This window comes from Ochotona curzoniae, unplaced genomic scaffold, assembly GCF_017591425.1.
Source record: "Ochotona curzoniae isolate NIBS_2020 unplaced genomic scaffold, NIBS_Ocur_1.0 contig_46, whole genome shotgun sequence".
Lineage (NCBI taxonomy): Eukaryota > Metazoa > Chordata > Mammalia > Lagomorpha > Ochotonidae > Ochotona > Ochotona curzoniae.
In genome coordinates, this window is record NW_024466340.1 from 6,004,376 (window position 1) to 6,018,642 (window position 14,267).

At 56.4% G+C, this 14,267-nt stretch overlaps 2 protein-coding genes across 3 annotated transcripts in view; both read left to right on the forward strand.

Moving 5' to 3' along the window:
* Positions 1 to 685: 685 nt before the first annotated feature.
* On the forward strand, positions 686 to 8,600 carry PSMD9 (proteasome 26S subunit, non-ATPase 9). 2 transcript variants are annotated; one of them, XM_040987054.1, is made up of 6 exons: positions 689 to 918; positions 4,043 to 4,145; positions 5,414 to 5,625; positions 6,957 to 7,058; positions 7,931 to 8,019; positions 8,260 to 8,600. In XM_040987054.1, the coding sequence occupies exons 1-6, from the start codon at positions 781 to 783 to the stop codon at positions 8,285 to 8,287; spliced, it is 672 nt and encodes a 223-aa protein (XP_040842988.1). In that variant the 5' UTR covers positions 689 to 780; the 3' UTR covers positions 8,288 to 8,600. The 2 variants fall into 2 exon arrangements, with proteins under 2 accessions (XP_040842990.1, XP_040842988.1); XM_040987056.1 differs by lacking the exons at positions 4,043 to 4,145; positions 5,414 to 5,625 and having other exon boundaries at positions 686 to 918.
* A 3,219-nt stretch (positions 8,601 to 11,819) lies between these two features.
* CFAP251 (cilia and flagella associated protein 251) overlaps positions 11,820 to 14,267 on the forward strand; it is a 37,194-nt gene continuing 34,746 nt past the window's right edge. Inside the window, exons 1-2 of the mRNA XM_040986854.1 lie at positions 11,820 to 12,146; positions 13,156 to 13,473. Coding sequence (XP_040842788.1) covers positions 11,820 to 12,146; positions 13,156 to 13,473 — 645 coding nt within the window. The remainder of the gene's footprint in view (positions 12,147 to 13,155; positions 13,474 to 14,267) is intronic.

The window sequence follows — 14,267 nt, forward strand, 5'->3', positions numbered from 1 at the left end:
GCAGTGGCCAGTGCTACGCCGATCTGAAGCCAGGAGCCAGGGACTTCTTCCAGGTCTCCCATGCAGGTGCAGGATCTCAAGGCTTTGGGCCGTCCTCGACTGTTTTCCCAGGCCACAAGCAAGGAGGTGGATGGGAAGCAGGGCTGCAGGATTAGAATCATGGGAACGTGGGATCCTGGCATGTTCAAGGCAAGGACTTTAGCTGTGAGGCCACTGCACTGGGCCCTCATTTCCTTTTTAACCAGCTACGCAGGCCTTAGCACGCATCTCACAGCTCCTAGGACCATGTAGGACATGTGGGCATCCACAAAGAGGCAGGGCTGCTGGCAGAGACAGCTCTGTGTCATGAATTACACCATTTCACAGATGAGCAAACTGAGACTCCGAGACATGGACTGCAGTAAGTGGTGAAAACTGGAACTGGATGTAGCCCAGCAGTTTAGAAGTGGTAAAATGTGGGTTAAAGACGCAAACTCATTTGTAAACCCTCGAGGCTTTTGAAGAAGGGAAGAATTGAGCGCCTTGGGGGTGCTGCCAGGGTGACATCAGTCTGTAACATTTGAGGGACCAGAACTCACACTTCTGCTTATCCAGGCCGCCCCGGGATCACAGGGCCCGGCAGGGTGTGGCTTCCCGTGGCCTCACCCCTCGTCCCTCCCCGCGCTCGCGCACGGCCGAGGTGTTTTGGTCCACAGGCGGAGCCGTAGCCCGTGCCTTCCGGCGTCCCGTAGCCCGGCAGCGGGGCGGCCCGCGTCGCAGGATCCCGCGGCGAGGGCCAAGATGTCGGACAAGGAGGCGACGTCGAGCGGCCAGGCCCCTCAGGCCCGCGCCGACACCATCAGCGACATCCAGGAGCTGATGCGGCGCAAGGAGGAGCTCGAGGCGCAGATCAAGGCCTACTACGACGTGCTGGAGGGCGTGAGTGCGGGCTCGGGGCGCCCGGGCGGGCGTGGGGCGCCTCCAGGCCCGCTGCCCGGGCCAGCTCCCCCGGCCCGCGGCCGTCTGTGGGCCCGCGAGGCCTCCGTGGGCGGGCAGAGCGGTGTAAATGAGGACGCTGGAGCGTCCCCTTGTGCAGATGGGCGATGTCGTGTGTCCCCCGCGTCTTCGACAGGAGCAAGCGGAGGCGTCCTCAGACTCAATAAAACTCGCCGGTGTCTGGATCCTGATGCAAGGTTGCCGGCTGTTTTCCTGACGGCCTGGCGTGGGAGGTTCGGAACCCTGGGTGTGCTCGCGTCCCCTTTGAGGGGCTGTGGGGGGTCGAGGCGGCAGACGCCGCTTTTCCAGCAGACCCTGAAATGAATGCAACAGGCAGACTGCCGGGGGTTGCCAATGCGTAGGTCCCCACCGGGGTCTGCTGAAGCGCTGGCGGTGCCCCAGCGAGCCATCTACTGCCATCGCAGGCGCACTAGGAGGCAGAGCAGGCAGGATTCGAACTGGTACTCTTGTGAGATGCTGGCGTTGCCGCCGGAAGCTCAACACAGCTTGGCACTGTTCCCTCCCCAGGAAGAAATTTGTCAGATGGAAGGTGAGGCGGTGCCTTGTGTATGAGCCACCAGTGGTCCTCCACAGCTTTCCCAGGCCACAGGCAGAGAGCTGGATGGGAAGCGGGGCCTTTGGGATTAGAACTGGCGCCAATGTGGGATCCTGATGTGTTCCAGGCCAGGACCTTAGCTGCTTGGCCACCGCACTGGGCCCTCCTCAAAGAATCTTAAAGAAAAAGAAAGAAAAAAGAAAAATAGGACCTGGTGTGGTAGCCTGGTAGCTAAAATCCTCGCTTTGCATTCACTGGGATCCCATATGAGCACAGGTTTGTATCCTGGCTGCTCCACTTCCCTTCCAGCTCCCACTTGTGGCCTGAGAAAGCAGTGGAGGACAGCCCAAAGCCTTGGGACCCTGAACCTGCTTGGGAGACCTGGAAGAAATTCCTGGCTCCTGGTTTCGGATCGGCACAGCACCGGCCGTTGCGGTCACTTGGGGAGTGAATCAGCGGACAGAAGATCTTCCTCTCTGTGTCTCCTCCTCTCTGTATACATCTATACACCCCTGGTGCTCATCCCCTGGCTCAGCTGAGCTCAGTGTGGACATACGTGAGATGGTTGCTCACATCCTCAACACATACTTTTTTTCTTGTCATTGTTTCCAAAGCAACATAATAAGGCAGCTGCTTCTGGCATTAGTGTGGCAGTCGGGTTCTAGGTATAGAGTGATGCGTGCAGGCTCTGTGCAAATCCTGTGCTGTTCTACATAAGGGACTCGAGCATCTGAGCATCTGGGGTGCAGGGGGCATCCTGGGCCAGTCCCCGGGGAAGGCCAGGGGACAGAGCAGCTCCCTTCCGAGCCTCCCTCTTCACTCACGTGTCCACGTCTCCTCTCTCAGCTCTCCCTCTGGCTTGCCCTCATAAGGACCTGAGTCCCCGCCCTTAGGGTCACTCTGAAGGTCCTTCGTAACACCTGCAAGAAGATGTGTTTCCCAAATGAGTTCCCCTCCCAGGCTCTGGGGTCGGGATGTGGACGCAGGGCGTGTAGGGCCCCGTTGAGTATGCTGCACCTCATGTGAGCCTGGCCTCATCAGGACAGCCCATTAGTTCTCCCAGCAAGTAGTCAGAGAGGTGAGTGTCTTTAGTCTCATTTTACTTTATTTAAAAATTTTTGTTCATTTATTTATGAGGCAGAAAGACAGCTCATATCTGCTGATTCACTTCCCCAATGTTTGCGCTGGCCCCAGGCCAGGCTACGCCAAGGCCAGCAGCCAAAACCCCAATCTAGGCTTCCCACCTGGATGGAAGGAACCCCGCCACAGAACCCACGGAGCCAGAGATCGGCCGAGGCACCAACAGGAAGTAGAGTCAGGAGCTGAGACTGGACTTCATACCACAGCACTTTGTAGTGTGGGATGCAGGGTTTTTTTAAAAAAAAAAAGTAGTTTTATTTCAAAGGTAGAATGACAGACAGAGCATGGGAGTCCACTGGCTTGTGCCCAAGATGACTGCAAGAACAAGAGCTGAGCCAGGCTGAAGCCAGGAGCCAGGAACTCCATGAGGGTTCCCCGTGTGTGTGATAGGGATCCAGATACTGTATTGGGAGACTGGATTGGACGTACAGGAGCTGGGACTCAGGCTGTAGCTTGCTGCAGCTCATGATGCAAGTGTCTCAGCTCCTGGGCTAATGCTTGCTCCGATTCCAGTCTCATTGATGGGGAAGGTGAGACTTAAAACAGGCAAAGGTTTAAGCTGAGGAGTTCCGCTTGATTGTGGAAGGACTGATCAGGACCGATCAGATCAGTCCGATGGAAGGCAGGGCTGGTGCTCTGTGCTTAGCTAGGAAGAGACTGTAAAATATTGAAACAATTGTATTGTAGAAAAGCATCCTTGAGGTCACAGTTCAACACTTAGAGCACGAAGTGCCTCCAGGCCGCCGTTCGGCCAGCGTTGACATCGTCCTGGGGTGAGATCACCTGCTCTGGCTGTAGCCGTGAGCGGTCTGGGTAGAGCTCCCCACTTCAGTCTTGACCCAGTGCTGGCCACGGCGGATGTTTGGGCAGTGAACCAGCGAGTGGCAGTGTCCTTCGCTGCTCAGGGCCAGCCAGCCCCACTCCCTGGAGATGACCGGTGACATGGGTGTGTGCTTCAGGGGCCCGAAGCCTCTGCGCTTTTTTATTTTTAGCAGGATCAAAGCCCGGCCACAGCTGGGGGTCTCTGGCGCTCTCCCTCCCCTGCAGCTGCGAGGCCGGCAGCCAGGTGTCAGCTGCCTGTGGGAGGGAGGGTGGAGGAGGCAGGGAAGGCATGTTTGGGTTTTTTTTTTTTAATTTTTAATTTTTTGTTGGGGCATGTTTGGTTTTATCTGCACTGTTCCTCAGGAACTTCTGTTTTAAAAGTACATAGTCGAGATAGTGTGTACCCACCTGTGACCTGTGCTGAGCCATCAGGGAGTGGCAGCTGTCATCGCAGTCCTTGTGGCCGTGGCTCTGAAGGAAGTGGCCTGGAAGGAGGTCTGGAAGATGTTTCTGTCATGAAATCTTTTTTTATCCCATTTTTTCTTTCAGCAAAAAGGAGTTGGAATGGACGAGCCGCTGGTGGACTGTGAGGGCTACCCCCGGGCCGACGTGGACCTGTACCAAGTCCGCACCGCTAGGCACAACATCATCTGTGAGTGGCCCTGGTGGGGCTTCCTGCCGTGTGGCACAAACAAGCTCACTAATCCTGGGTACCCTGCTGTCGTTAGTCATGATGGAGGTGTTTTGGCCTGGTTTACCCCTGGCTGTTTCGCCCATCTTCTATAACTCTTAGCTTTTAAACAAATAAGTAAATCATACAGAAACACACACACACACACACACACACACACACACACACACACACATTATGCAAATATTTTGTCTAGGAGGAGAAAAACATCTGAATTCTGAGTGGAATTCTAGCCTACAGTAACACTGCTCATTGCGTTACCTCAGGGGTCCTGGTGGACTTTGTCACGTGGGGGGCACTTTCACATTTTGAGTGAGCCACCAGAACTGCAAATCCAGAGAGCTTTACCCCAAAGCCCTCAGTTGCCAGCTTTTCTAGAAATAAAGAAAAAAAGAAAGCAAACAAACTTTAGAGACCCTGGCTCTGCCTCCAGCTGTAAGTGCTTGCCCAGAGCCCCGAGCAGGGAGGCCTTTGGGCGCCTCCTGTTGCCTCTCTTTACTGAGGGTCCCCAGCCACATGGTAGTAGGTTTTTCTTCTAGAAGATTTAAGCACCATTCAATCACTTAAAATTATTCATTTACTTGAAAAAGAAAGTGTTATTAAGAGAGAGAGATGGCAAAATCTATTTTTCATCTTCTAGAAAATGTCCTGAATGCCTTTGGGCCAGGGCAAAAGCGTGAGCCTGGAGCTCCATCTGGGCTCCCACCTGGGTGGCAGGAGCTCAAGCACTTGGGCCATCTTCCTCTGCTTTCCCAGGCGCATTAGCAGGGAGCGGGATCAGAAGTGGAATAGCTGGATTTGAACCGGTTCTCCAACATGGGGTGCTGGTGTTGCAATGGCCAATTAACCCACTGTACCACATTGCACTTCCTCCCCCTGTCCCACCCACTAATTCACCCATTTGCATGACCGCAGTACACCTGCAAGTTCCTGGTCGTGGGACAGCATCTGCTTTGCCCAGCTCTTCATTTCAGTGAGCACTTTGCCTTTGGGAGGACTTCCTGAGGTGCTTGTCCAGCAGGTCAGGCTCCCAGCCGTCCCTGGATGTCACTGTGAGGACTTGTGCCATAGCTTCTTTCCTTACTGGCATGCGGTCCTCAGGAGGGCAGGTCTCTGGTCCTGTGTCTGGCTCTTAGCTAGAGACTATTTAAATGTCCAGGGACCAAACGCGGTACTCTGGTGTCCTCTGCTGTCTTCCTTGGCCCCTGATGTGGTGGTTTCCATCCCAGGCTTGCAGAATGATCACAAGGCGGTGATGAAGCAGGTGGAGGAGGCCTTGCACCAGCTGCACGCTCACGACAAGGAGAAGCAGGCTCGGGACATGGCTGAGGCCCAGCAAGAGGCCATGAGCCACAAGCTGGGCCACCCCGAGAGCCACAGTCCACCTGAGGCCTTTGCCAGAGTGAACAGCGTCAGCCCCGGCTCCCCAGCCAGCATTGCGGTAATCCTGGACTCGGGGGTGCTGTGGGTCAGGGAGCTGGGGTTCTTGGAGAGACCAGCCCCTGCTGTCCATGAACTTGGTAGAAGAGAGAGCTTTTCCTGATGATGGCTGGGACAGACGTCCCAAGAGAGAGGCTGTCAGGCAGAATCCTTGGGGCTCCTCCTTGCTGGGCTCAGCATGGCTGCTGGCGGCTGTCAGTGTCCCGTGGGGGCTGTGTCCCTGCCCTGGTGGATTTGTGCAGTATTCAACTGCGGTGTTGAGATGTGGATCTCCTAACAGGAAGTACCCCTGTTGGATTGCACTTCTCAGTAGCTTTTAGTCCGTTTGCAGGGCCATGCAGTCATTGCCAGTCAGTGTCAGAACCCTGACCCGGGCAGCCATCACCCCAAACCTTGCTAGCGCCAGTCTGCCATGGGACTGTTGGTCCATGTAGAGGGAGTCAGCGACACACACCCTCTGCAAATGTTTTCGTTTGTGGATGTTTCTGAGGTCTGCCCACGTGGTGGCCTGTGCAGGCTGCAGCCCTTTCTGGGGCTGTCTTTTCTCCCTTGTGCCACTTCGTGTTTAGCTGTTAGTTGGTGAACATTGGGGTTGTTTTGACTTTGTGACGGTCAGGAATAACATGGCTAGGATATCTGTGTACAAGTTGACCTGTGGACACAGTTTAACCTTCATCCCATAGTCCCCTCTGGGATAGGACCAGTCTCAACTGCGTTACCCCAAGGAGGGGACCTGAAGGCACTTGTGCCAAGCCACATGACTCCTAAGGTGGCACCGCGTGCTGCCCCTGGGCAGTCCTAGGACTCTGCGGCAGCTCTGTGCTGTGTCCTGCTGTGTCCACGGCCCCTGGTGCATGGAGAGTGTCTGAAGGGTAAACACGTGCCATCAGTGTTTTTAGGGCCCAAGCAAAGGATCTTTCTGGTCCTGGGTTCGCCTTGGGCCTGTGACTCCTTGTTTGGAGGTTTCTAGAGCCGGTGTTTGTCTTGTTCACATTTTGGCTCCTGAACAGAATGGGCCCAGACTGGCCTGTCCCCTCCTGCCCTGTTCACTGGATCAGGACCCTGGAGAGCCACAGTTGGTTTTTGAGTGATGGGAAGACCAGCTGCCTTTAGTTAGATCAACCCTGGAAGGAGCCCCCAGCGGGGGCGGGGAGCAACCTGCCTCTGCCTCTCTCTTCATTAGGGCACCAATGCCTGACCTCTGTACGTTGGGCCATTCTGCCTCGTAGAAACGAGAGCTCTGCATTAATGCTGAGTTGGGTGCTGGAGGGTGTGAAGGACTTCCAAAGCACGTGTAACCTCCAGCTCAGCCTGCTGCTTCCTCTTCTCCAGGGTCTGCAGGTGGGTGATGAGATTCTGGAGTTTGGCTCTGTGAACACCCAGAACTTCCAGTCACTGCATCACATCAGCACTGTGGTGCAGCATAGTGAGATGGTGAGTGGGGCTCCTGGCCGCCGTGACGCCATGACGCCGTGACGCCATGACGCCATGCCGGTGCCGAAATTCCTTTCTCGTAGTCTTTTACCTTTTCTAGGAGGGTTTCTGTCTGGGAGTGACCACTCTTTGTGGTTTGTTTGTTTGCTTTTAATATGTTCTTCCCAAAAACTTTATTATTATTATTATTATTAGTTAGAGAGTTACTAATTTCTTGAAAGGAATAGAGGGAAAGACAAAAGTTTTTTTTTTTAACATTTATTTATTTGCTTGAAAGGCAGAATTTCAGAGAGAAAGAGCGAGAGAGTGAGCGAGTTTCATCTGCTGATTCACTCCCCAAGTGGCTACACAGCCTGGGAAGGCCAGGCTGAAGCCAGGAGCCGGAGCTTCTTCCGGGTCTCCCATGTAGATGCAGGGGCCCAAGGCCTAGGGTCATCGTCTGCTGCTCTCCCAAACACGGCAGCCGGGACCTGAGCCGGCACCCGTATGTGATGTTGGCATTGTAGACAGGGCTTAACTGGCTGCACCTGGTGCTGGCCCCTCTGTGTGGTATTGTAGCCATACTTTATTGACGGAGGTTTTGGATGTTTTGAGTGTTTTTAACTTTTGAATAGTTCTAGGCTATGGCATCTTGCAACTTTGTAAAATGAACCCTTCCAGTGCCTAGAAAGGCTTGTTCTGGTAAACAGCTGTGTTTCCAGGACCGTGGTACCAGTCTGCAGCCCCACTGTGGTACCAGTCTGCAGCCCCACTGGCCGCTCACCAGGCTTGGGCTGGAAGAACAAACCTTCCCAGGCTGGCGGCTGTGAACAGCTCCTCGGCCCCTGCAGCCTCAGCAAGGTGGACATGAGGTGGGCTTATTTTCCTTGCAGAAGCCCCTGTCTGTGACAGTGCTGCGCCAAGGACAGAAACACCAGCTCAGACTCGTGCCGAAGCGCTGGACTGGGAAAGGACTGCTGGGGTAACTCTGCTCCTATCCCTTCCCATGGTGCTGTGGGCACCCACTAGCCCTTGGACCCAGGGGTGGGGGTGCTGAGTGACGGGAACGCCTGCATGCACAGGAAGTGATGCTCCACCCAGGTGCCAAAAGAGTGGAGGTGCAGAACCGGCGGGAGTCCTGGCTCATGAGTGCCTCTCTGCTCCTTCCTTCACCTGGACTCCTGCTCTGCCTGAGTGTCGTCCCCTTCCTTTCCTCTTCCAGCTGCAACATTGTCCTTCTGCAGAGATGACCGTTCCTGGCGCAGCAGGATAGCCACTTCCATGCCCTGGAGTTGGGTCCAATGTGGATGTCTTCATCTTCTCTCGGCGAGTGACGAACTGGAAGGGGCTGGAAGCCTGCTTGTGGAGGCGAGGCCTCCCTGGAGGATCTTTCTGGATGAAGGCATCTTTCACGGCTTAAGTCGTGCTTGGCATCTTTGGCCAATGAGGCTGCGGCCCTGAATGGGAATTCTCTAGATTGTGGGAGTTATCCTGGCAGATGCTGATACGACTTGATTCTGTTAGGAATCTTTTTTTCCCAAATAAACAACAGTTTTGCGGTGCTGCTACGGCCATGTTGTTGCCAGCTGCGTCTCTTGAGGTCCTAGCAAACCAAAGCTTGGATGGGTTGGGGTATTCTCACTGACAGCCAGGCTGAACAGATGAGCCCTGCCCTGAGCTGGCACTGGACCACACCTCCCTTTGCGTTGTGGCTGGGCTGCTTTAGAGCTCTGGGCCAGTCCTGTGCATGCATCCATCCCGCTGGGCCCTTGGGCCATCCGGCTCCCAGTGGGGGCCCCCGGGGCACCACAGCGCAGCATGCTGGCGGCTTCCTCTGATAGCCACCAGAGGGCAGCAAACCCCAAACTGCTTCTAGCCTGACCCAGAACCCAGCCTGCAGTCACTGCTGGCCGACACTGGGTCCCTCTTCGCTCTTCTTTTCTCTTTTCAGAGCATTTTTATGTTTCTTTTTTGTTTGTTTTTAAGATTTAATTACTTTCATGGAAAAAGCAGATCAGATTTTGGAGAGAAGGAGGGACAGAGAAAGATCTTCCACCTACTGGTTCATTCCCCAAGTGGCTACAGTGGCTTGAGCTGAGCTGATCTGAAGCCAGGAGCCCAGAGCCTCTTCCAGATCTCCCATGTGGGTACAGGGTCCCAAGGCTTTGGGCCGTCCTCCACTGCTTTCCCAGGCCACAAGCAGGGAGCTGGATGGAAGTGGAGCAGCTGGGACAGGAACTGACGTCCATATGAGATCCCGGCACTTAGAAGCTCAAAATTTAGCCATTGAGCCGTTGCACTGAGCTCGCAGAGGGTTTCAGAACGGGCCTGGGGAACCACTGGTGACTATTTCTCAGCCATGGCTGAGATGTTTGCCACTGCTTGCCGCTCACTTTGTGTGTCCGTCCTTACTGCCAACTTCTTTCTAAAGTTTAGACCATAATAAATGGCTTGCAACATCCAACTGACTCATTCCTGATTTTTAAAAATATATATGTGCATGTTAATCAGCTGAGCGCGGTGGACGTGGGGTGGGCGTGTGGGACCCCTGTCTCCTGGTGTGACCACAACTGCAGTGGTGGAGCCTCGGGGGCCGTCACATGGCTCTTGCCACCTGAGTTCCCTGCCGACCATCTCTCTTGGATGTGAGCAAGCGGAATGACCGGAGGGGCCCTGCGAGAGCAGCGAGGTCACGCAGATGACCGCCGTGTTGCTCAGTCCCACGGGAAGACTTGGTGCCCGAGATGGGCGGCTGTTCCAGGTGAGAGGAACTGCAGCTAGCCATCCACCCTTTTGCCTTCATCCTTTCAGAGCCGAAACTTTGCAGATGGCGGTGGTTTCCCGGGATGGCGGGGAGGGACCCTAGGCGGCACAACCTCACCCCATGCTACCGGCCCCTCGCCCTCCAGGCCTGGGCACGTGACCACCCAGCTCCGCTTCTCGCTTTACGGCAAACCTGCTGGTTGCCATGGGGACAAAGCTTGGGTGGCAACCGTTACCAAGGAGCGCGTGGAGGAGGAGGCGGGAGCTACCGACCGAAGCTGGCCAGGCAGCGGGACAGCTTTGGTCCGTTGCGAACTGAAATCAACGTTTTCTGTAAGTTTGGCGGGGTGTTTATGGGGAAGGCCAGGGGCTGGGACGAGACTCCTTAGCCTCGTGGCGGGGCAGGGTGCTTCGTGGGTGGTGCTCACACCGTGGGGCCGGGTCTGAGGTGAGCCGGGTCTGAGGGGGCCCCGGTCTGAGGGGGCCCCGGTCTGAGGTGAGCCCCGGTCTGAGGGGGCCCCGGTCTGAGGTGAGCCGGGTCTGAGGTGAGCTGGGTCTGAGGGGGCCCCGGTCTGAGGTGAGCCTGAGTCCCGGTTGAGCCCCAGTCTGAGGTGGGCCCCGTTCTGAGGTGAGCCGGGTCAGAGGTGGTCTGGGTCCCGGGTGAGCCTACATCTGACTGAGGTGGCTGGGTCTGAGGTGGCCCTGGGAACCCTGAAATCTGAAGGGGTGGGGTGGGGAACGCCCGTGCTTTCTGCCCCGCGGAGCCCCCTGCACCCCGCGGAGCCCCCTGCACCCGGCGGAGCCCCCTGCACCCCGCGGAGCCACCTGTACCCCTGCAGAGCCCCCTGTACCCCGCGGAGCCCCCTGCACCCCGCGGAGCCACCTGTACCTCTGCAGAGCCCCCTGCACCCCGCGGAGTCCCCTGCACCCCGCGGAGCCCCCTGCACCCCGCGGAGCCCCCCGTACCCCCGGGCCATCCCTCTTCAGTGCACCGGCTCTGCTCACCTCTTGGCACGGCCCACTCTGCCTTGTGAGGTAGTCGGAGGCCTGGCCGATGGTCGGCTCTCAGTTAACAGGTTGGGATTGAGGAGTTTTGTGCTGGGAAAGGCGGTGAGTGTTTTTCCTCCCGCAGGTACATTTAGGGTGTGAGTTCATAGAGCGAGCAGGTGATACTGGGATGGGATCCAGTGCCAAAAGGCTGGCTGCAAATTCCACTTCTAACCTGCTTTAAAATCCTTATTTATTTGAAAGGGGAAGGGGAGATCTAAATGTCCGGTTCACTTTCCAAATGACCACAGTTGCCAGGCTAGACCAGGCTGAAACCAAGGGCCGAGGACTCAGTCGTATCTCTGGGGGGCCACAGGGACCCACATTCTTGTGCCATCCCCCCTGAGGGTGTGTATTTTCAGGAAGGTGGAATGGGCAGCAGAGCTGGGACTTGAACCCAGGTACCTGGTCCTGGGTGTGTCCACACCCACCCCAGAGTACATTTAATTTTTTTTTTTTTAATTTTTTTGGAAAGCCAGATAGAGAGAAGGAGAGACAGAAAGATCTGTCTGCTGATTACACTCCCCAAGTGGCCGCAATGGTCAGAGCTGGGCTGGTCCAAAGCCAGGAGCTTCTTCCGGGTCTCCCACGTGGGTACAGGGTCCCAAGGCTTTGAGCTGTGCTCCTGCCACCCACTTAGGAGATCCAAATGGAGCTGCTGGCTTTGGTCTGGCCCAGCCCAGGCCATTGTGGTCATTTAGGGGAGTGAACCAGCAGTTGGAAGATCCTCTTCCCCCTTCCCCCCTCCCAATTCTCTCACATTAATAAATGTTTAAAGAAAAGAGTCTAATCCCACAGAAAGAGAGGCCCTGTTGTAGCTTGTTGAGGTGTGGGCCCGGCGTTCCCGAGAGCAGGAACAGGACCATGTAGAGGGCTGGCGCCGGTGTGGCACGTCCTGGCAGTAGGCTGGGGCGGCGGGCCCTGCAGATCATCCTGGCCGGCATTTCTCCCAAGGAGACTCCACAGAGAAGGATGTCAGATGCCGAAGGAAACCCTCCCGGAGAAAGAGCAGAGCCGACAGAAGCCCAAGCGGAGGAAGATGAAGCGGATGACGAAGTAGGAGACAGGCCCCAGGGGTCGGAAGAAGAGCGCCCAGCAGTGCGGAAGTGGTCGCAGGAAGAGGAGGACGGAGAAGGGAAGGGTGGGCAGGGAGAGGAGAGAGAGGAAGAGGAGGAGGCCAGGGAGACGAAGGAGGAAGGGGAGAGGGACCGAGAAGGGAAGGGTGGGCAGGGAGAGGGGGAGGAGAGAGAGGAAGAGGAGGAGGAGACAAGAGAAGAGGGGAGAGGGGAAGGGGAAGAGGAGGAGGGGGGAGAGGAAGAGGAGGTCGGGGAGACGAAGGAGGAAGGGGAGAGGGACCGAGAAGGGAAGGGTGGGCAGGGAGAGGGGGAGGAGGAAGAAGAGAAGAGAGAGGAAGAAGAGGAGGTGGGGGAGACAGAGGAGGAGGAGGAAGGTCTAGAAGCAAAGAGTGGGCAGGGAGAGGGGGAGCGAAAGGACATTACAGAGGAAGAGGAGGAGGAAGAGGAGGAGGAAGAGGAGGGGGAGAGTGAAGAGGAGAATGAAGAGGAGAGTGAAGAGGAGGCCGAAGAAATACAGAGAACGACCACAGTGAAGGGCCGCCGCCACCGAGCCCGGTTGGAAAAAGTGACTTCTGACTCTCAGTTGGCCATAGTGGGCACTTCCTGGGTAAGCAGTAGCTCTGAGCCACTCACCCTCCATTCAGAACCATCAGCTTGGTGTTGAGCGGTGTCTGGGCTGGGATGGTGGGGGGAACACAAGACCACCCACCGTCTAGTGCCCTAGGGTGTGCAGGGGGGCAGGTGCAGAGCTGAGCCCCACGAGGGGCTGCCTGGCCTAGTTCAGGACAAGGAGGCTGCCTGGAGGAGGTGTGCTCGTGGCTGACCTCCAGAGTCGTGTGCCTGTCCCAGCATCAGTGTGGTGAGCTAACTAGTGATTTCTCAGCGACTTCTCCTGGTCTAAGGACCTGCGAGGGTCCTTGGCAGAGGGAGAGTCCTGTCACGGGTCCCCCAGGACCTGGACTGATAAGCTGTGACTTCTTAACCACAGAAGGTCTCGATCTCCTTTGAAAAGCGTTTTGTAGTTGCCACACAGGGCTGGTCTGAGCAGGCTGGTTGGGGAACTGACGGACAGGGAGCTAGAGGTGCACAGCATACTGGAATCAGCATCTCCCCATGTTTTTCTTTCTTTCTTTTTTTTAAAGAAAAGCCACAAAGCTAGCAAGGCAAAGAAGCGTTCAGTTGAGTCAGAGGACTCTGGCCCGTATGAGCTTCAGGGACACCCGGGCTCTCAGTATGAGTATCTGGATTTGGAGTCGAGCAGTTCGGAGGAGGAGCAAGAGGTTGGTGAATATGAGAAGCTTCCCTCCGGCCGGCTGGAGGGACCGACCAAGCAGGTGCCCCAAGATGAAGAGGAAGAGGGGTCCAGGGCAGGAGCCGAAGAAGCCACACCCAGAAAGGAGAAGAGACAGAGCAAGCGCGTGTCCTACTCCCTGTACGAAGATGTCAGGGGGCACCCGGGCCAGTTGGCAGCCTCCAGGCAGTCCCAGGTGTACACCTCCACGGAGGATGCGCTGTTCCAGAAGAGCGCCAGCCTGGAGGCTCACCCCTTGGTGAGTGAGACGTGGGCTTGGGCTTCCCCTGGGTCCCTTGCCCCACTCCGGGGCCGGGAGCCTGGTGCAGTTGGTGCCTTTGTGGTGGGGTGAGGAGAGATCACCAGAAGGCTTGAGTTTCTCAATTCAGTCGGATGTGCATGTGTGATGGAACATGAACTTGAATAGTGCTGCTGGGCAGGGAGGGAATTCCAGACAGAGTTGGTCTGTTGCTTAGGAGGCTAACCAGCCTGCTGCCTGAACTGCCGGCTCTCTTCCTGGACACCACTGCCCCCTTCCCTCTTTGCCCTCTTTCCCTTCTGTTCCTCTCGTTCTCTTCTCCTCCCACCTTCTTTCTGTCACATTGCTAAACTCCTCCCCTTTGCCACCTGGACAGATGCCTCTCCAAGCCCCTCAAGCCCCACTTGGCAGAGGGAAAGCTGTGGGAGGGGGGAGGACCGGCAGAAGCATCAAGTGGCTTGCGGAGACTGCCTGCCTTTGCCAAAGTGTGCCTGAGACCCACAGCCTGGAGGGAATCAAAATAGGGTGGTTTAGCACGAGAGGGGTGGGGAGGACTCTCCTTCCTCCTCTGCGCCTCCCTGAAGGCCGTGTGGTAGAAGCCATCCCCTTTCTTGCTCTTCTCTTTCCCGGCAGATTCTTGCTTTTGACGCTCAGTGACACACTCCAGGTCACGCAGGTCCTCGTGCACTAGGGGGCGTTTGAGGACTGGGCTGGGGCCAGGTCCGAGGGGCACCGGCAGGCTGCTAAATGCCTGCTTCCTGGGGGTTTGGCCCAAAGTTCTGTCCTGCGGCTTC

What these genes read in the sequence shown, in the direction of transcription:
- PSMD9 (XM_040987054.1), top strand. Translation starts at nt 781, where the DNA reads ATGTCGGACAAGGAGGCGACGTCGAGCGGCCAGGCCCCTCAGGCCCGC. An exon ending in CGCTAGGCACAACATCATCT is followed by an intron (nt 4,146 to 5,413) that starts GTGAGTGGCCCT and finishes TTTCCATCCCAG; the next exon opens with GCTTGCAGAATGATCACAAG. An exon ending in GCTCCCCAGCCAGCATTGCG is followed by an intron (nt 5,626 to 6,956) that starts GTAATCCTGGAC and finishes CCTCTTCTCCAG; the next exon opens with GGTCTGCAGGTGGGTGATGA.